The sequence below is a fragment of the Ruditapes philippinarum genome, unplaced genomic scaffold (genome assembly GCF_026571515.1).
Source record: "Ruditapes philippinarum isolate M1 unplaced genomic scaffold, ASM2657151v2 ctg2851_1_1_1_1, whole genome shotgun sequence".
NCBI lineage: Eukaryota > Metazoa > Mollusca > Bivalvia > Venerida > Veneridae > Ruditapes > Ruditapes philippinarum.
Genome location: NW_026860083.1, coordinates 123,811 through 147,388, shown reverse-complemented (window position 1 = coordinate 147,388; position 23,578 = coordinate 123,811). Strand labels below are relative to the sequence as shown.

The window sequence follows — 23,578 nt, the reverse complement described above, 5'->3', positions numbered from 1 at the left end:
TACAAAATATAATATTTATAATTGTAATTTATAACGACAACACAATATTATGGGTTTAGACAGAACAAACGTGTCACAATGCTAGAAAGTACGATTTTACTTATATTGGCAACCTGACCACAACACTATATTATGTGTTGCAACAGTACGAACATAATACACATCTATAACACACGAATGTACTTATATTGGCAACCTCATTACAACCTGATGTATTGCAACAGCACAACCGTAAAGCACAGCTACAAAACATAATCGTACTTACAATTGTCATCCACATCAAAACATACTTAGTTGCAATAATATAAACGTTCTTACATAATAGTACTTTGCAATGTCTTCGCAACAGTCTTTGTTGCAACAACATTAAGTAATCTTCAAATACAGAAAAAAAATGTACTGACATTGGAAATCACATTACATTTTTTTGTGTTTCAACTAATTCTTGAAGGTAGAGGTTTGTGTACGAATCCTTGCATTTTTGTGTTCTTGCAAACCTCTCACTGCCTAAGAGGGTGTACGTCATATTTCAATCGAAAATTTAATGACAAAACGATAAATAAAAATCATCCGTAACACGGTTATAAGCTTCACATAAGAAACAATGTCATGATTATAAACAAACTAAGGTTAGTCATATTTAATATATTTCTAAATCAGCTTCTAACACCACGATTCATATATAAACGTTGCAAGATGTGAACTGTAGCCAGTTTGACAACTTATATACTTACAACTTCTACTTAATCGTCAGCAAACTCGTTTTCAACAATTCTGGAACGATATCAGAATCATCATCAAATGTCACATCTTCGGCATCAGCAGTCTATGTCCTCGCGAGGGATTTAACAGAGAAGAACTACAGTTGGGTGCGCCTAAAGATACATCAATTATTCCTCTGGAAGAAAGAACTCGACTTATTCAGCATCTGTTGTGCACAAGCATTTTATCAATTGCTTTTATATTATTTTACACATCATCACTTGGCGAGAATCTAGTTAATTGTGTCGTCACCTCCGTTATCTTGTAAAATTCAACGCTCTGGAATGACCAGGAGTAACGAAAAGCCTTGTTCAAGACAAACGTTGGATAGGGATGGAGACAAAGTGTTCCGAGTATGTACGCATTGTGTAGGAAAGGCTTCAGCTTGAATATCGCTGTTGCTGCAGGTATTGTGTTTCACATTAGCTATATCTGTGGTAACTACGATATTTTGGCTGTTTTGTAACATCTTTTGGTGAGGAAAGCGTGCATTTTTCTTACTGTAATTGATAGTGGTACATGCATTTGGACGATGAATGTAAACGAGTATACTATCTGGTTTTGAGGCTGTCGAATGAAGATATGACATTATTTTAAGGCAATCTTTTAAGGGAATGATATTGTTTGTAGGTGAAAAGAGGGTCTGATCTTATCAAGGTGATCAAAGTTAGATATGACATTGATTTAAAGCGATTATTTTCCACACAAAAAAACGCTTGTCTTATAATTTAACATGTCTAAACACCAATTAAATATTATTCTTACAGGATAGCTAGTCAGATATCAGTATTTAAAATGTTCAAGAGATCAACAGAAGCAGCAAACCTATATAAATTCATTCAATTCAGGCATATGTAAGGGGATGAAATTTGACACAAAAAAATTATGCCAACAATTAATTTTATATCGTAATCGTCATAATAAGGGAGAAAAAAACGACTCGTTTACAAAGTAGTAATATCTGAATAGACATTTGCTTGTTATAAACAAGATTCATGTTATTTAAGATAATCTTTCTTGTCAAGATGTCCGTCCGTAGACTATATTATTTCACTTCTTAAACACATGGTTCATTTCGCCACTTTTTGTTTTTTTATAAGATGAATATTTTACTTGTTTAATAATTTTCTTGACAATAACTTCATTTTGTCAACAATAACTTGATATGTTCACAATAATAACACTTTATTTTATACTTATCTCCACTCATTTTCAACTTGTTTTCGTTGCTTTATCTCGGTGCAACCTATCAATTTCCTCATTCACAGATATGCCAATCGTTAACAGTGCTACTTTATTGATATCAAATTTATTTTCAGTGATCAACATTAACTTTAACTTAACAAAAACATTTTACCTCTTTACAACCATGATACAACTTGTTTACATTTATTTTATTTGTTAACAACCATTTTAACTTCTTAACATTTTATATCATTTTCCTTCAAATTATTGATTACAATTAATTAATTTCTTTACCGCATTTTAACTGGTTTACATTTTATTCATTTCTTTTTAACTTTTTACTAGTTTACAATCATTTGATTCCGCTGCATTGTTTCATCTTTGCACATTATTTTTTTATTTATGTCGATCATTTACAAATATTTTAACTACATGTATTTACATTGATTTTATTTCTTTGAAACATGTTATTTCTTTACCATATATGCGTTTCTATATAACAATGTTTGCTTGTTTATGTCTTCCAGTATGTAACGAGGAGGATGGTATGGAGAAACCTTATTACATACCAAGTAACAATATTGCTTTCCCAAATCACGAAGAACTTGCATCACTTGAAAAAGAGTCACTAAGACCGGGCACGTCTGGCAATCTTACCGTCTCTAATCCCGATGAAAGTGGCTTTGTTTCTAACATAAGTCTTCACGAAAATGACATCATTAATTCTGTGAAATTACCACTTCATGAGGGTGTCCAAAAATTCCAAGTACATTACATGTCTAGAACTAATCCAGGCACATGGGAATTGCTGCGTACTGAAGTTAACAAGGTACGTAACCCTATAAAATTTCTTCCCAGAGTTAGGAGTTATCGTTCCTTTTTAGGAAGGGGGACAATAATGCCAAATTCCTTACGAATACAAACAAACAATACCTAAGACAAGTGCTATATCGGGTTTTATCCAGCAAGTTTTGGTATAGTATATTTAATATGCTTTACATTTGAAACGAAATACTTATATTGTTGAAAAATAAAATATTTTTATTGTTTAATAATAATTTAATAGATTTGAATATGAAACTACAAAACTAAACAAACATATCATATCAAGTCTGATTAAATGCATGCGGTGCAGTGCAGACTGATATTGCTCAGTATTGGTCAGTTTAATAACCATTTCCGCTATCCATCGCGCACTTAGATCTCTAAAACATGGTTAAACATTGCCAGAGCATTGGTTAGTTTACTTTTAATGATTACTGTATTTTTTATCTGTGTATTTTTTTTTCCACAGGATTATTTCCTTCCTGAAGAGATAGCTGTATTCCGTCCAGATCGTCATGATCTCACTAACTTAAAGATAACAATATTCATCAAACCGGGATATAGCAAAATGGAAATCAAATTGTCAGTTTTCGGGTGCTATGGAAAACGTGAGTATATTAACGTCGTCGATAATATTTATAGGTTCAATTAGTTAAACTTTATATTGTATATAAGTAATATAGCTTCAATATTGGATATATGATTGTGTTTATGTTTAAATATTCCCATAGTATTGATTTGTAAGTGTGGCTTTTAAGCAAACTGGCTTAGTATACGTAATTTTCATCCGGCATTGTCAGTAAAGACTGCAGTTGTTCCCTTTAAATACTTGTAAAATAAAAACAATAAATCCTGGTGGCTACAATCAGTGGGAGCAATAATATCAATATCTAAAATATTCTGAGTAACAACTGTCTGAGCTTTATTGTCAATTTTTGCTAGGTTATTCAATTTGAAAAGGCGACAACAATAATGGCCTTTTTACAAAGAATGTTAACCATCTGTATTAAATCAGTGTATACCTATATTATAAATTTATTACATCCGTTGGTCTTGGACTTTTTCAAAGAATGCTTTTGTTTTAATTGAAAATATGCAAATAAAATGATGATTTGGTAATTATCTTATTTTCCTATTTAAACAATATTTACCAAAGTCCCTTTAGGTACATATTTGTTTTTTTTGGTCGTAATGTTTTCACCAAATGATAACTTGCATCACCATTCCCCGTATTGGTAAAAGCACATAATACATGAACAATGACTCAAGTTATAAATAAAAAGCAGTAATAAAATTAATGATGAAACAATGCTTTTTGGATAGGGTCAACATTTACAACAGTTACATCAACACCAAGTACTACAACGTCAACCACATCTAGTACAACAAGCCCAACAACGTCAACAACATCTAGTACAACAAGCACAACACAAAGTACTACAAGTCCAACAACATCAACCACATCAAGTACAGTAAGCACAACACCAAGTACTACAAGCCTAACGACGTCAACCACATCTAGTACAACAAGCACAACACCAAGTACTACAAGCCCAACAACGTCAACCACATCTAGTACAACAAGCACAACACCAAGTTCTACAAGCCCAACGACGTCAACCACATCTAGTACAACAAGCACAACACCAAGTACCACAAGTCTAACAACGTCAACCACATCTAGTACAACACTAAGTAACTACTACAACAGCGAGTCAACAACTCTAAAGTCCAACAAAGCCCAACAACGTTCAACCACATCAAGTACAACAAGCACAACACCAAGTACTACAAGTCCAACAACGTCAACCACATCTGGTACAACACCAAGTACTACAAGCCCAACAACGTCAACCACATCTAGTACAACAAGCACAACACCAAGTACCACAAGTCCAACAACGTCAACAACATCTAGTACAACACCAAGTACTACAAGTCCAACAACGTCAACCACATCTAGTACAACAAGCACCACACCAAGTTCTACAAGCCCAACAACGACAACCACATCTAGTACAACAAGCACAACAACCAAGTTCTACAAGCCCAACAACGTCAACCACATCTAGTACAACAAGCACAACATCAAGTACTACAAGCCCAACAACTTCAACCACATTTAAGTACAACAAGCACAACACCAAGTACTACAAGTCCCGACAACGTCAACCCACATCTAGTACAACAAGCACAAACACCAAGTACTACAAGCCCAACAACGTCAACCACATCTAGTACAACAAGCACAACATTCAAGTACCTACAAGCCTAACGACGTCAACCACATCAAGTACAACAAGTACAACACCAAGTACTACAAGTCCAACAACGTCAACCACATCTAGTACAACAAGCACAACACCAAGTACTACAAGCCCAACAACGTCAACCACATCTAGTACAACAAGCACAACACCAAGTACTACAAGCCCAACAACGTCAACCACATCTAGTACAACAAGCACAACACCAAGTACTACAAGCCCAACAACGTCAACCACATCTAGTACAACAAGCACAACACCAAGTACTACAAGTCCAACAACGTCAACCACATCTAGTACAACAAGTACAACACCAAGTACTACAAGCTTATCGACATCAACATCAACAAGTACATCCACCTCACCAACAACTTCCTCAACACCGTCAACCACTTCTTACACCACTACTGTAAGCAGTACAACCGAAGGATATTGCGTTGATGAAGGTATGCTCATGAACGAGCAAAATGAAACATATATACCTGATAACTATATACAAGTCACTAACAGCTTAGGTGAGGATTTAACAAATGGCGGCAAACTTACTAAAAACTTGAGAAATCAAGATGAAAACTACTTGACAATAGATGCGCAGGCTCCGGTAAATATGTCATTCACAATGAACGCAACTACGCTTTCCCTGGTGAAACTTTTGACAGAAAGAAGCAATAAAAATATAGCATATCAACTGATTTTGGATTATGCCAATACTGAAGAGCCAGAAGTTTATACAGACGTGGTATGTATAAAAAAAAACTTTCCTAAATGAAATTATATTATTTCCTATTGTTAGAGATACGGATAAAAGTAATCTTATTTTATTTTAGTGTGTTAACTTGAAGTATTTATATGTCTATAATACATTCAACAAAATTTTATGTCTTTGAGGGAAACGTTTGCGTCGGGAGTAAAGAGTAATGTCCCTCAACACAATTTCAACATTTGCCGACCCTGTCTTCGCATGTGTGAACCATTTAAACAAGCTTCAATATTTCATCATGCACTGGCTTTGATAAATGTGTTTAAACTGAGCTGTATTTTTTGAAATTTTTCAAATTAAGCAACAGATACTGTTTATAGTTTTTGTTTCTTAAATTTTTCTTTCCATTTACGATAAGTGTGATTACTTGTAGCAGCATCTTGTGACCTCAGTACAGTAACAGGTTAATTTCATCTCAATTTAATTGAAGTTAACCAGTTTGCACTAAGGTTACGATATGTTAGGTGCAGTTAAAATGCTTCATTTAACGATTCTATAGCAATCTGGCAATTATCGATGTAAATCAAGCGTTTTGTTTTGCTTATTCACCATCAGATTGAATAACAATAAACTTTATACAACTCTAGTGTATTTGTAATTTAGTTTTGGAATGAAGAAGTAGTCGGAGTACACGAGAAGAAAGTGAAGAAAGTCAAGATAATATTGACAGACTTTACACCACCTATTCGTGTGGCTACTAGCTTTATAGGATGCTTCGAACGTAAGTATGCTAATGAATGATAAGTAATAAAAAGTCTCTATCAGACGTTCTCAGATGATTTATATTTCGTTTTCTTATACGAACTTTTATATTTATCTTATAATCTAACACGATCCATATAACTAATATTTAATTTGTATTCTTACACGATATGAACACCTCTCATTAACTATATATTAATGATATTTATCACCTTTTACTTAAAAATAGTGTAATGGCATAAACATGTTTAACATAATCGAACACATATGCGAAGTTTCTCAAAGAGACCATTCCCCTAAAATACATGTCAATCATAAAGCACAAATACGAACGCAACGGAAAGAAAAACGTGTTTTAGTGACAAATCGAAAAGTGCCGCACTATTTTTCTCGTAAATTTCTTAGTTGTGCACGACAAAGCATTTGTAAACGGGACCGATACTACTGAGAATGTGGGCTCTTTAGAAAAAATAACATATTATCTGTCAATCATAATTTTATTACAATCGTTTGGCATATGGAAAAGCATTATTGTTTGTATTAGCTTTCTGAGGACATGTGTTTTGCTTCTCGCAGAATGAAAGTTGAGTAACACGAAAATGGCGACCATATAAATATATTTTACAACATTGAAATACATTTTTAAGTAATTTCTGTCCTACAACAGAACGAAATGAACCTAAAACCAATATTAATCAAAAGTATTTCATTGCAATTTCCTAACTTATATTCAGATAGATTTTACCATTGCATAACATTTGATTAATCACATTATTGCAAAGAAGAAGTCTATCTGAACTTTGCTTTTTAATAGCTCCAGAAGAACCAACACACCCGACTACAACCTCCACAACAACATCGACAACTCCAACAACAACATCGTCAAGTACAACAAGCACAACACCAAGTACCACGAGCCCAACAACTTCGACCAAATCTAGTACAACAAGCACAACAACAAGTACCACGAGCCCAACAACTTCGACCACATCTAGTTCAACAAGCACAACACCAAGTACTACAAGTCCAACAACTTCAACCACATCTAGTACAACAAGCAGATCAACAAGTACTACAAGTCCAACAACGTCAACCACATCTAGTACAACAAGCACAACACCAAGTACTACAAGCCCAACAACGTCAACCACATCTAGTACAACAAGCACAACACCAAGTACTACAAGTCCAACAACGTCAACCACATCTAGTACAACAAGCACAACACCAAGTACTACAAGCCCAACAACATCAACCACATCTAGTACAACTAGCACAACACCAAGTACAACAAGCCCCACATCGTCAACCACATCTAGTACAACTAGCACAACACCAACTACTACAAGCCCAACAACGTCAACAACATCTAGTACAACAAGCACATCAACAAGTACTACAAGTCCGACAACGTCCACCACATCTAGTACAACAAGCACAACACCAAGTACTACAAGCCCAACAACGTCAACCACATCTGGTACAACAAGCACAACACCAAGTACAACAAGTCCAACAACGTCAACCACGTCTAGTACAACAAGCACAACATCAAGTACAACAAGTACAACACCAAGCACAACAAGCCCAACAACGTACAGCACATCTAGTACAACAAGCACAACACCAAGTACTACAAGCGCAACAACAACAACCAAATCTAGTACAACAAGCACATCAACAAGTACTACAAGTCCAACAACGTCAACCACATCTAGTACAACAAGCACAACACCAAGTACTACAAGTCCAACAACGTCAACAACATCAAGTACAACAAGTTCAACACCAAGTACTACAAGCCCAACAACGTCAACCACATCTAGTACAACAAGCACAACACCAACTACTACAAGCCCAACAACGTCAACCAAATCTAGTACAACAAGCACATCAACAGGTACTACAAGCCCAACAACGTCAACCACATCAAGTACAACACCAAGTACTACAAGTCCAACAACGTCAACCACATCAAGTACAACAAGCACAACACCAAGTACTACAAGCCCATCAACGTCGACAACATCTAGTACAACAACACCAAGTACTACAAGCCCAACAACGTCAACCACATCTAGTACAACAAGCACAACACCAAGTACTACAAGCCCAACAACGTCAACAACATCTAGTACAACAAGCACAACACCAAGTACTACAAGCCCAACAACGTCAACTACATCTAGTACAACAAGCACAACACTAAGTACTACAAGCCCAACAACGTCAACCACACCAAGTTCAACAAGTACAACACCAAGTACTACAAGTCCAACAATGTCAACCACATCTGGTACAACAAGTACAACATCAAGTACTACAAGCCCAACAACGTCAACCACATCTAGTACAACAAGCTCAACGCCAAGTACTACAAGCCCAACATCGTCAACCACATCTAGTACAACAAGCTCAACAGCAAGTACTACAAGCCCAACAACGTCAACCACATCTAGTACAACAAGCTCAACGCCAAGTACTACAAGCCCATCATCGTCAACCACATCTAGTACAACAAGCTCAACAGCAAGTACTACAAGTCCAACAACGTCAACCACATCTAGTACAACAAGCTCAACGCCAAGTACTACAAGCCCAACATCGTCAACCACATCTAGTACAACAAGCTCAACGCCAAGTACTACAAGCCCAACAACGTCAACCACATCTAGTACAACAAGCTCAACAGCAATTACTACCCCGACAGAGAGCACAACACCTTCATCTTCTCGAAGTACAACATCAACAACAACAGTATCAACATCTCCAACTACGAGTCCGACACCAACATCACCGTCCACTACTGTTTATCCATGTGAAGTTTACGAAGGAATGTTTAAAGAGGTTTCAAATGTTTCAAAGATTCCAGATAAAAACATAAATATTACGAATAGCAACGGAGACAATCTTTTAGATAATGATGATCAAAAGACGTCTTTGAGGCCAGGTAGGGATGGTATGCTGACAATTACCGCTGCAAGTCCTGTTGACATAAATGTTCGTGTAAATGCAAGGGAACTTGTTAACATCACCTTGGTTAATGGTAATGATGAGAAAAGATTTACGTATGAAGTGACATTGCATTTTGAGAATGAAACATCATTGAAATTACCAAATACGGTAAGATCTCTGCCTCAGGGAACTTTTTTAAAGCAGATATTATTTCAAAAATCACATTCTAGTATAGATATAAAAACAACATAATAAGTGAAATTGATTTGAGTAACGCTCAAGCCTGTGCTAGGGGCGTGAGTGATGTTGCACTTTTTCATTATCTTTCATGTACAGAATCCAGCAAACCGAGTCTGCAATTTTCATGTAATTTTCCTGTTTTAATGCTTCCGGTGGATCACTTTTTTCAAATATTGAGTACTTATATTTACAAATTAAATAGTTTAAATATTTTAGTTGATCCTGGTTTTTATGCTTTCTTAGATACGTTGATGACACATAATTGTACGAACTATGCATTTATATGTTGACTTTGTATATAATTACTGTATGTATAAGACACAGTCATTTACGAGCCTTACAATATCATAGAGACGATGTTAAGAGGTGTAAAAGGCACATTAATCAACAAGTAATATCACATCGGCGCTCGTTTAATGTGTATAAAACACACGTAATTTTCGAAATATATCATATTTATATATACGCTATTCAGATATGTATAGGGGACCATAAATAGCAAGTTATATGATATCATAGAGACGTTCTTTTGGGCGCATTAATTTATAAGCTGTGTATTATCACACATACACTTTGCCAGAATTTTACAGCCTGACAAGAAATAGAAAGATACAAACAATTATTTTACATTTTTCTTTTTTATTCCATGGCAAATACCGTTGATAATTAAATCGACTTCTTTTTGCAAACTTGATTTCAATGAAACAAAATGATTGGTGTTAATTCTATTTTGATTTTTCTAGTATCAGGACTCCAGTACTGCTGTTATTAACGAGGGTGATGTGACATATGTTACAATTACAATAACCGACTATGTAGCTCCAATTACTATAAAGGAACTCAGTATATTTGCGTGTTTTAAAGGTAAGAACATATTTGTATTGAATGCTCTTTTACTAAGATTGATTTAATAATTACTTTAGATAATTTGGTCAGACAACTGAATTATTTAAATTATTTAACGATATGTCTTTCAAAGTCATTTTGAAAGAAAATATATTCGGTTGGTCATGGTGTGTGAATAAAAGCAGTGACGTCTTAAAAACTTAGGATGTGTTTTTATAATAACATTATACAATATTAATTTAATTCTACATTTGATATAGGTTTTACTAGAATCTTTATATATTGAGATTTCTGGAGATACGATTCGGGGTTAACCCATACAACACGGGCTCTAAAGTAGTTAGGCTTTAAAAACTCACAAAGGAGAGCAGCATAGTCTATTTATAGAATTATCTTCAGAGGAATTTCTTAACATTATGTAAATGCATTTGTTTATCTTATACTTTCATATATAGGTGAACCTGGTACAACACCTACGCCAAAAACAACAACTCCGACAACAGTTAGTACAACAACACCAACGCTGCCGACATTCACAACAACAACAGCAGAAACAACTTCATTATCAAGTACAACACTTAATTTTTGTGTCGACGAAGGCATGGGAACTGCACATAATGAGACTTATATCCCTGACTACAACATAGCGGTCACCAATGTGAACGGTCAGGATTTAACAAATAATGGGACAGAAAAACGGAAATTAAGGCCTTATAAAAATGAAAGCACCTTCTTTCCTATAAATGTTCCAGCCCCCGTTATTGTCTCACTAGATATGAAAGCTTCGGTACTGAGTACATTAGAACTGTTCACACAGGAGACAAGTAACAACATAGAATATGAAATCATCATTTCATTCGAAAATGGAACCGAGTCCTATAAGTTAAACGATACGGTATGTTCGTTTCTTTTTTTTAATATTGAGTTAAGGCAGTGATTGAAGTTATGTTAGGTTTTTTAATTAATGATTCTGTTATCATGTTCAAATATCATGCAACGTGAAATTCAATTAAATTTAAATTCATTCTCCCTATATGTCTATGTAAATATGTTAATCCTAGCACAAGTTTTAAATGGTTATGCTATCATATTGTGGTTTGTTTCTTGTTTTCAGTACCTGGGCAATACTAAAGTAAAGATAGATGCGGACAACGTGATAAATGTCAAATTAAACCTTAGTGTCTTCACACCACCCTTTGGTTTCTACATAAGCGTCCGTGGCTGCTTTAACAGTGTGTATTTTTGTTCTCATTCTTAAATTGAAAGATATATCAACAGATGAAAAAACAATTTATTGTAATAATACAATAACTTTTATTATAAAGTACAATTATATATTGTGACTGCATTTATCGGTTTTAGAGCTCATTAGAAAATATAAACAATACTGTTTTTATGTCAAAACAAACATTTGAATAAAGCTACAGGCATACACAATAAGCATTATTTTCTAACCTGAGTATATTAGTCCTTGAATGGTTTGGAATGAAAGATAAAGACAACAATATATATTTCAGCCCCAGAGGAACCAACAGTACCACCGTCAACATCTACAACAAGTCAAACAACAACAACATCAAAATCAACACATACAACGCCAACAACAAGTACAACACCAAGTACTACAAGCCCAACAACGTCGACAACATCTAGTACAACAAGCACAACACCAAGTACTACAAGCCCAACAACGTCAACCACATCTAGTACAACAAGCACAACACCAAGTACTACAAGCCCAACAACGTCAACCACATCTAGTACAACAAGCACAACACCAAGTACTACAAGCCCAACAACGTCAACCACATCAAGTACTACAAGCCCAACAACGTCGACAACATCTAGTACAACAAGCACAACACCAAGTACTACAAGCCCAACAACGTCAACCACATCTAGTACAACAAGCACAACACCAAGTACTACAAGCCCAACAACGTCAACCACATCTAGTACAACAAGCACAACATCAAGTACTACAAGCCCAACCACGTCAACCACATCTAGTACAACAAGCACAACACCAACTACCACAAGCCCAACAACGTCAACCACATCTGGTACAACAAGCACCACACCAAGTACAACAAGCACAACAACGTCAACCACATCTAGTACAACAAGCACAACACCAAGTACTACAAGCCCAACAACATCTAGTACAACAAGCACAACACCAAGTACTACAAGCCCAACAACGTCAACCACATCTAGTACAACAAGCACAACACCAAGTACTACAAGCCCAACAACTTCAACCACATCAAGTACAACAAGCACAACACCAAGTACTACAAGCCCAACAACTTCAACTACATCAAGTACTACAAGCCCAACAACGTCCACCAGATCAAGTACAACACCAAGTACTACAAGCCCAACAACTTCAACCACATCAAGTACAACAAGCACAACACCAAGTACTACAAGCCCAACAACGTCAACCACATCTAGTACAACAAGTACAACACCAAGTACTACAAGCCCAACAACTTCAACTACATCAAGTACTACAAGCCCAACAACGTCCACCAGATCAAGTACAACAAGCACAACACCAAGTACTACAAGCCCAACAACTTCAACACATCAAGTACAAACAAGCACAACACCAAGTACTACAAGCCCAACAACGTCAACCACATCTAGTACAACAAGTACAACACTAAGTACTACAAGCCCAACAACTTCAACACATCAAGTACTACAAGCCCAACAACGTCCACACATCGTACAGTAAGCACAACACCAAGTACTACAAGTCCAACAACGTCAACCACTTCTGGTACAACAAGCACAACACCAAGTACTACAAGTCCAACAACGTCAACCACATCTGGTACAACAAGCACAACACCAAGTACAACAAGCCCAACAACGTCAACCACATCTAGTACAACAAGCACAACACCAAGTACTACAAGTCCAACAACGTCAACCACTTCTGGTACAACAAGCACAACACCAAGTACAACAAGCCCAACAACGTCAACAACATCTAGTACAACAAGCACAACACCAAGTACTACAAGCCCAACAACGTCAACCACATCTAGTACAACAAGTACAACACCAAGTACTACAAGCCCAACAACGTCAACAACATCAAGTACAACAAGTGCAACACCAAGTACTACAAGTCCAACAACGTCACCCACATCAAGTACAACAAGCACAACACCAAGTACCACAAGTCCAACAACGTCAACCACATCTAGTACAACAAGCGCAACACCAACTACTACAAGTCCAACAACGTCAACCACATCTAGTACAACAAGCACGACACCAAGTACAACAAGCCCAACAACGTCAACAACATCGAGTACAACAAGCACGACACCAAGTACTACAAGTCCAACAACGTCAACCACATCTAGTACAACAAGCACAACACCAAGTACGACAAGCCCAACAACGTCAACCACATCGGGTACAACAAGCACAACACCAAGTACTACAAGTCCAACAACGTCAACCACATCTAGTACAACAAGCTCAACGCCAAGTACTACAAGCCCAACAACGTCAACCACATCTAGTACAACAAGCACAACACCAAGTACTACAAGTACAACAACGTCAACCACATCAAGTACAACAAGCACGACACAAAGTACTACAAGTCCAACAACGGCAACTACAACACATCAAGTACAACAAGCACAACACCAAGTACTACAAGTCCAACAACGGGAACTACATCTAGTACAACACCAAGTACTACAAGCCCAACAACGTCAACCACATCTAGTACAACAAGCACAACACCAAGTACGACAAGTCCAACATCGTCAACCACATCGAGTACAACAAGCACAACACCAAGTACTACGAGCCCAACAACGTCAACCACATCTGTACAACAAGCCACAACACCAAGTACTACAAGCCCAACAACGTCAACCACATCTAGTACAACAAGCACAACACCAAGTTCTACAAGCCCAACAACGACAAACCACATCTAGTACAACAAGCACAACACCAAGTACGACAAGTCCAACAACGTCAACCACATCTAGTACAACAAGCCCAACAACAAGTACTACAAGCCCAACAACGTCAACCACATCTAGTACAACAAGCTCAACGCCAAGTACTACAAGTCCAACAACATCTAGTACAACAAGCACAACAACAAGTACTACAAGCCCAACCACGTCAACCACATCTAGTACAACTAGCTCAACACCAAGTACTACAAGTCCAACAACGTCAACCACATCTGGTACAACAAGGACAACGCCAAGTACTACAAGCCCAACAACGTCAACCACATCAAGTACAACAAGCACAACACCAAGTACTACAAGTCCAACAACTTCATTCACTACAACTACTATAAGCTCTACGTCAGGCAGTACCACAGTTACAATAACTTCGTCACCTACGACGTTATCAACCACGATACCGACATCTTCTATATCGACAACCACAGGTTATTGCAGATTCAATTTTTCAGAAAATGTTGTAGCCTATGTTGAGAGAGATGGAGAACCAGGTTACACCAGTGACGAAGAAACAGTGAATTACCTTGATATCATCACACATGGTGTTGAAGTCAGAATGGACTGTAGAATATGGTGGGTATTCGAAAACTTTAAACACCTTTTCCAGCTAAAACTGCGCGTATTTATAAGATTGATGATATTTGGCTTTTTATAATACTTTTAAAATGTGAAACTCCTTAATTCCTCAGAAGATTTCAGTATTCGAAAACTTTAAACACCTTTTCCAGCTAATACTGTGCGTATTTATAAGATTGATGATATTTGGCTTTTTATAATACTTTTTAAAATGTGAAACTCTTTAATTCTTCAGAAGATTTCAGTATTCGAAAACTTTAAACACCTTTTCCAGCTAATACTGTGCATATTTATAAGATTGATGATATTTGGCTTTTTATAATACTTTTTAAAATGTGAAACTCCTTAATTCTTCAGAAGATTTCAGTGTATTTTTTACAACACGATTGTAATTGATTGTGTATGTGCATATGGACCTAATTTGGAAAATGTGGACAGGATTCTATGATTTCTATGGGTGTTTATAAAATTGATATACGATATGAAGAAAAAGAACATATTCTAGCGCTTAAATAATCAAAACTCGTTTTCTTGTTCCAGCACATGTATGGATGACAACAGTTTTAGCTGCCAAAATGAAACTCACTGTGGTAAAATTTGTTTTCTTAATTATATATTTAATCTCCTTATAAGCAAGGGAAAAATACAGCAGCCAGTAATCTCCCTTTGAAGTTCTTGCCCTTTGTACACTTATCTCTTTGTTAATATTTGTTAATTTCTTTTTATTATATTATTTCTTTGAAATATCTTTAACTTTATATAATATGTTTTAACTAACTCTTATATGGATTTTGACAGAATTATATTCATATCTAAGTTAAAAGTTCAAGGCGGTCTTGTTTTGCCATCAAGCACTGAGAAAAGTCGAACATGCTGCCCTACCGACAGCTCTTGTTCCTATATGTTGTAGGTCTATATATGTTGTAGGTTTATATATATGTCTAAAAGGTTGTCGTTTAAATAAATAATTTGTGGCTGTAACATTCTAAACGGAAATCATTGAGAAATGAATATAAATGTTTTGTTTGACTTTTCTGTCTATTAGAATGCGTGTATTCACCATGGGGCGCGTGGACACCTTGTTCAGTGTCATGTGGTAATGGATGGACAAGCAGGTCACGTTACTTGGTATTTGGAGATTCTATCATATGTAACAAATCACTAGAGGAAAATGATAGATGCGACAGCGGGGATTGTTACTGTAAGATAAGTTCAAAGTCCGATTTAATAATGTATTAAAGGCACATTGTGTTTCAGAAATGAATGAATATTTCATTCTTTAGAAAGGGCAATGTTAGAATTTATAACATTTAAATCATGTTTTAAGAGCATGATAGATGCTTACACCTGATGAAAGTAGTGCTAAATGTAAAATAATTTGTCCTAAAAGTAGGATAATGTAAACAATGTAGTATTTTCACTTTCGGACAAAATACTAAGTCATTAAAACTGTACTAGTTGCCAAACAGCAACAGAGGCCAATGGTGGTTCAGGTTATTGGTCATTAAGTAACAGTTTTGAAACTATAGCTTGACACCAAAAATGAAAAAGATTTTAAGAAATAGAAATTGTTATTTAATATTTCTCTGAAGCATAATGGGCCTTTAACCATTATCAATCTAAATATCATATCGCAGGTACTAGACTTGTGCACATCTAACTCTTGACAAAACCATACAGATTTTTTTCTAGGTTTAATTTCAAAATAAAAGCTAATTGGTAAGAACAGTGCAGATCATGATAAGACAGTACTTCTCTGCCGTTTGATCCTGGTATATAATGGTCGCATGGATGGGCATACTTGGCGTTTTGCCAATCGAACCGGTTTGCCCTACCAACTAACTTAACCAATTTCTCTGTAAGTGACCGTTTTCTAACCCCCAACAAGATTTCTGAATCAGTGTGAGGCACAAATGAGACTCCAACTGGATTCAGTGTCCGAAATTAATTGTCGTCAGGAACAAATTTTGCAACGCCTAAGATTCGAATATACATGTACATAAGTTTAAAGCATATCATTTGTTCAATCTTTACCTATATTCAAATTGTGTTGATTACTTACAGCCACAACTACACCCACCTGTAACACTTGGTCAGAATGGACTCCGTGTGATTGCTCGGGCACACAGACAAGAAGTCGATCGCGTTCGGGCTCCTGCGAAGAGAAATCTGAATCTGAACCTTGCTCCGAATTATGTTCAACAACAACTCCAAGTTAGTATCCGAATATTGTCATTTCAGACAGTGAACATTTAAATGTTAATTGTTACTTTACACGCTGAACTAAATCAACTTTGACATTCCTAGATATATCATGGTCAATGTATCTCGTACTGCTCGACCTCTAAGTTACATCGTCAACATTTTACTAGTACTAACTATTATTAGGTTAGTTTTTACTTCTTAAGCACTTGATATTTTCTTTCAGTCAAACGAATGCTTATACACGGACATATCGTGAAATTTTCATTTCTGTTAAATCGTTACTTTTTTTGTTGTTGATGCATTTTGTGTTAATTTTCTTTTTGTTGTGTTTTATTCAATGGCTAAACATGTTTTCCTTCCTTTCATTTAGCCACATGTCCACCTGGTCAACATATTGAAACTTGCTTCGACCCTTGTGACTCTTTGTGCCAGGAATACAGAAACCCAGGTGTATGTGATCGATTAGAAGGTTGCACATACGGTTGTAAATGTCCGATTGGAATGCGTTACTATAACCACCAATGTATCAATGAAACGGAGTGTCCATGTTATGATGACGAGGGCAATGCTGTACCAAAAGGGCATTCATTCCCAAGCACTGGCGACTGCATGGAATGGTAGGTTGATTTTTTTTCTTAGAAGATCATTATAATAAATGAGATTTATTTTCGGCAATAATTTTGGTTTGTTGATCGCGTTTACATTTACTCTTTTATGTCCACTATCCGAAAGTTCTATTAAATACTATTAAAAATACTGGTTCAAATCCCAAGCACTGTTAATAACCCTAAGTACTGTAAATCACCCAAAGTATTGGTAATAACTCCAAGTTATGTCTTTTTAAGCGGATTGGTCTACAACAGGCACACTTGCAATATTTCAAATATTCATAAAAACAAAAGACATGTATTGTTTTGATATTCATATAAAATATTTATTGATGTGGATAGAGTTCTAAGTGATTTAGTATGAAGATGGATATGTTGAAAATGTTACGTGGTTGGTTGTCACATACTATCAACATTTATTAATTATTTATTGTATTAAAGACTTTTCATTACGGAACAATTCACTTAAATTATGTTATAAGCTCACAGACAATAGAAGTTTTACTTACAAAGCTATTCACTGTCGACATCAATGGGCATTTAGTTCTTTTTTAATTTTTTTTTTATGTTGTTTATTTTTTTTAACTATTAATGGTCTGTTGATAATGCTGACCTTTTTAATATAAAGTACAACAAATACTGTACTAAAAATGAAAGAATGTTATCCATTTTTGTGTGTATATATTTTGGTAGTAAAACATTTTTGTTTTCATTTTAGTGTATGTAACGAAAACAATCAAAAAAGTTGTACGCCGAGTGAAAACTGTAAGTATATATATATATATACATAAATAAGAACTTCTAAGTATGCAAATAATAATTTTTTTTTTTTAATTTGGAACCAAGGCAATTCTGGTAATAAATTGCCATCTTCAAGAGTTTCTAAAATTAAGAGTTTCAAATATAATTTAAAACTTTATAAAATTAAAAAAAAAAGAACGACTTTAATTGTAATGTAGTTTTCATTGCTTAGTAAACGTTTTTTAAACAAAATAAACAATCCCACTAACATTATAGAGTAGCACGTGAGAGCGTTTTATTCACATATACCTTAGTGAGATATACACACAAGCATTGTTTCCAACACAAGACTTTTTAGTACTACAATCTATAATTATTTGACATTGTCGCATTTTGTCGTGCTTATGGACGCTTGAAAACACTACATTACAGGCTGTATATGGAGTTCTTGGTCTACATGGAGCTCATGTTCTAAGACTTGCGGTGGTGGCGAACGCTACAGGGACAGGTACTGTGTCTTGGTTTAAACAATATTTATGTTAGAAAGCATGTACAAATGTATCTAATTTGAAGCACTTTCAAGCCACATTCTTCGACCTAACATGTAGGAAAACACCGTTATACTCTCATTACGACCCGAACCAACAATATCTGGGTTAAAAGCAAATACCACGTCAACTAGGCCGTCGCTCCTTCACTTTCTCTTACATTCTAAACTTTATTAACCTTTCAAAACATGAAATAGTATCATTACATGAATTCTTACAGTTACTTTATCAATGTCCTTTTGTGAGAGAACAGTATTCCTTAGGTTAAGAAACCCCTGTTTTAATACATGACTAAGTACAGAATGAATATGACATAAAGCTATAAAATTCCCTTACTTTGAAGTTCCAAATCATGAAAATCAAAGAAGTAATGTTTGAAAATCACACTTATATATAATGTAATCTTAATTTTGCATTTTCCCCTCAAGATGTACGGTCACTTAGATACCTACCAATGTAATAAAGCCAGGCCAACCTGTTGCATTATGACTAGGCCATATACTGTTGGTAGATACATCTTGGTATTCTTATATTGGCATCGCTAGATATTTGAACGGAGTGTTCCAAATTCAATGCCGATGCAATCCCATTGACAATGTTTAGCTGATTAAGTGTTAATACAAAAATTATGTCACTGTAAAACACATTGTAAAGAAACTATGACGAGATACATACTACCGTTGTAATGATGACGTCACGGAAAACGTCATATCACTATAGTAGTATTAATCTATGTCGTAAAGTTGACGTTATTTGAACATTTCCTTAATATGTACAGGGAATCAAGTGGTAATGGATGTGATGAACACGACGAGTCAAGTCAGACAGAACCGTGTAATGAGGACCCGTGCAAACCATGTGTAATTGATGGAGAAGAATACGAACAAGGAGAAGTTATCACAAATTGCACGTGTGAAGTCTGGTAATTTATATTCATTTATCTCCCTTGCTAGTTAGCTATAGCTGGTTTTTTGGGGGCTTTTTTTGGTAAAAATATATATATTCTTTTATCATTTTTTATTGTACTAGTTTACTTGTAACATGTTCTGTTAAATCAATGAATTACATTTTATAAGCTTTTAGTGGTCTACAGCGTATGACCAAAAAATAATTGCACAGCAAATAAGAAAGAATGAGTACTTAAGAGTTGCAGAAAATAATAAATAATGGATTTTTCTGCGGGAAATTTAACAGGTCTATATATCGTTTGATCAAGTACTTTCTGTACTAGGATTACAATGATTCACGAATCTACAATTTTATTTTCATTTATTTATTCACTACTTTTTGCTTTTAGTTATTGTGGAAGTGATGGCAACCTAGACTGCAAACCCAAAGAAGATAATAACAGTAAGCTTTTTTTTTTCTTTTTTCCTTTTAAATGCTCTACATTTTTTGCACACAAAAAAACTATTAAAAAGGCACATAGTTGTACATATATAAAAGTTACAGTTGTCAAGATATTCTTGGTATTTAACCAACATCATGATTGATTAGGGAGTTACCCAGAACATTTTTGTGTAAGATAATCATTTGTTAACCATGTTCATTCTTCATTTTTATGCGTTCTTCATTTGAAAAAAAAAGACTTATTGAGTAATTGTTATAACATAATTATAGGACGAGTACTTTAGTGCCCGAAAATTGATTGACTTTAAGTGCAGATTTTATTCCTTCATTATTCAATAGATAGCAGTTTTTATTGTTTGTTTGCTTTTTTTTTGTATTTTTGTTAAATAAAAACACGTCTTAATGTCCTTACAATAGTTGATGGCGGTGTATCTTCTTGGTCTGAATGGACAACCTGTACCAAGAACTGTGAAGGAGGTATGAGGTTCAGGTCTCGGCTTTGCAACAGCCCTCCACCAAGATGTGATGGTACAATGTGTGCCGAAGATCTATTCGAGCAGGAGGACTGTAACGCTGACGTGTCTTGTAAGTTGATGATCTGTCACAGTATTGGGTTCTTATGATAAAATCACCATTTTCAAGTGCAGAAATACTCTATCCATGTTTTGATTGTTAAGACATCCAACGCTGATACTACAGTATATCACTTGATAAGATGTATCATCCTTTGTTTAAAAAGCTTCATATGAATATTCAGTTTTGCATTATATTATTTACGGTCACCGGCCCATACACCAAAAGACGATTTGAATTGTTAAATTAATATAGGCTAGTAGTAATCATGCATTAAAGGAATCTCATAATATGACTGATAGATGAAAATGCCACTACAGATACTTTGAAAATATATGATTTAACTTGCAAATGCATTGCAAAAAAGTTTATCCAGTTTTAATATTTGTTTTGGCTCTAATCTAGAATCTAATATTTTTTGGTTTTAAAATAGAGTAACAAAAAAAATCAGAATAACGCCATTGCGCTCCGTATTTAAACATAAACAATATTTGTTTTTAAAATGAACGATAAGATATATTTTATGAAAATTAAAATTATAAGTTTTCTCATCATCACAGGTTGTGATGCGACGGACTGGGCACCATGGGGCGAATGTTCAACATCATGCGGTGAAGGAAGTAAGACTAGAAGTCGAACCTATGAAAACCCGTCAGACAACACCGTGTGTGACCGATCTCTGACAGAAACCATCCCTTGCTACAACAATTTACCATGTGACAAATGTAAGCACTATATTCTATGTTATAAAAGTAGTTCTTATCAATCAAGGAATCGCCTGTGAATCGGATCTACGTTTAACTGCTTTTTTTGTTTAAGTGTGCCTTTTTGTTTAAGAAAGTTAAAGAAAATGCATATTTCTGCTGGTTAGTATAACAGTGGATGACCAAGTTATTTACAATGTTAACAACTACTGAAAATTGCATAAAGATATTAATTATAAAGAACAGATGCAATAATACACAACCCTGTTATGTCACCAGTAACAAGTTAAACAGCTAAATCATTTGTACAACTTACCACATAATTTTACATATTTTTTCAATGATAATAGCTTGCAATGTGTCAGACTGGAGCACATTTACACCATGTAATGCTAACTGTGGAGAAGGAACACAGCACCGTTCACGTATAAACCATGACAAGCACAGAGCAGAATGCAATGACATCGAAGAGTTCGAGGAAGTAGTTTGCACATTGCCTGATTGCAGTAAGTTTCTTGCTCTGATTTAAATTCAAGATGTTTATCATTTAAAATGTTTTAATTCTTCCCTTCCTCTTTATCGTGGAAATGATTACACAAACTGAATGTATTAAATCAAAGCATCTTCAGCTTAGTGCAATCAGTAGACCTTATTATGTTTTATTTTGAATTTTAGAAATACTATAGTGATCATATGTGCTACAATATAACTTTTGAGAGAAAGAACATAGCTTATATAAAACCACTTCATTGAGCTGAGCAGAATCATAGAATTAAAAATTGCTATGACCTAATGAGAGCTCCACTAACAATATTTGTGTAGAGGCATACACCTTAACTAATTTTTGATTATTAGTACTCCGATTGATTACATTGAATATATTATATGTTATATTTTCAATAAATATTGTTTTGTTTAAGAAGAGAAATTTTACATAAAATAGTGTCATTATTTGCTCGGCCAACAATTTGTCGAAAACGAAATGTCGATAGATCTACTCAGTTCCAACCATTCATCAACATATTTTCTTAACATGTTTTTTTATATTTTAAATAACCTACGACATAGCATTTTAAGAGAAACTGTATAAAATAATAGTAAATTTATCTTCATCAACATAACTTAAACGGTTAATACCGCGGAAATAAAGGAAATATCTTCAACCGATGTTTGTTTGTAAACTTAATATGGAAAGTCCAGAATGCGAAGTAATTCAGTAATTTGGATTGTCAAACCTAAGTTTATCGGATCTTAAACTTATTTCATTACCTATTTATAGCATGCCAATATCCTATGATATGGGCCAATAACAGTCTGTGTCATAAACAAACATGTGACGATATGCTCATAGACCCAAGCTGTTCGGAGGAGAGAATGCCTGACTGTGTCTGCCCAGAGGGATTCTACATGAAGAACGGCAAATGCGTCGATCTCGATACATGTTACGAATGTGTAATTGAAGGCGAGGTCAAGAAGGTGAGTTTGCTTAAAACTTAGACTACTGTAGTTCGTTAATGGATGTTTCCAATTGCCATTGTTTTGAACTTTACATTGATATTTTTTGGGGATATCAAGATGAACTATTTAAGTTTATCAGCCAACAATATAGTGCCTAGTTATAGATGTACGGCTATAAGGTCTGGCCCGGTTCTGTACTAGTAGCCAAGACAGACATTACTTTGAGCAAAGTAAGGGATAATATTATGTTTAGATTT

The 23,578-nt window shown here is 35.1% G+C and overlaps 1 protein-coding gene across 1 annotated transcript in view; it reads left to right on the top strand.

Moving 5' to 3' along the window:
• The window catches only part of LOC132758790 (serine-rich adhesin for platelets-like), a 56,277-nt gene that overhangs the window by 29,940 nt on the left and 2,759 nt on the right, over nucleotides 1-23,578 (top strand). Inside the window, 27 exon segments of the mRNA XM_060750487.1 lie at nucleotides 2,475-2,776; nucleotides 3,242-3,380; nucleotides 4,096-4,467; nucleotides 4,513-4,843; nucleotides 4,900-4,976; nucleotides 5,033-5,778; nucleotides 6,403-6,520; nucleotides 7,316-9,624; nucleotides 10,440-10,560; nucleotides 10,998-11,437; nucleotides 11,657-11,774; nucleotides 12,060-13,223; nucleotides 13,226-14,157; nucleotides 14,160-14,410; nucleotides 14,412-15,131; nucleotides 15,675-15,724; nucleotides 16,180-16,335; nucleotides 17,199-17,348; nucleotides 17,710-17,956; nucleotides 18,666-18,712; nucleotides 19,121-19,196; nucleotides 20,015-20,158; nucleotides 20,534-20,586; nucleotides 21,004-21,171; nucleotides 21,720-21,884; nucleotides 22,214-22,369; nucleotides 23,143-23,339. Coding sequence (XP_060606470.1) covers nucleotides 2,475-2,776; nucleotides 3,242-3,380; nucleotides 4,096-4,467; nucleotides 4,513-4,843; nucleotides 4,900-4,976; nucleotides 5,033-5,778; nucleotides 6,403-6,520; nucleotides 7,316-9,624; nucleotides 10,440-10,560; nucleotides 10,998-11,437; nucleotides 11,657-11,774; nucleotides 12,060-13,223; nucleotides 13,226-14,157; nucleotides 14,160-14,410; nucleotides 14,412-15,131; nucleotides 15,675-15,724; nucleotides 16,180-16,335; nucleotides 17,199-17,348; nucleotides 17,710-17,956; nucleotides 18,666-18,712; nucleotides 19,121-19,196; nucleotides 20,015-20,158; nucleotides 20,534-20,586; nucleotides 21,004-21,171; nucleotides 21,720-21,884; nucleotides 22,214-22,369; nucleotides 23,143-23,339 — 9,749 coding nt within the window.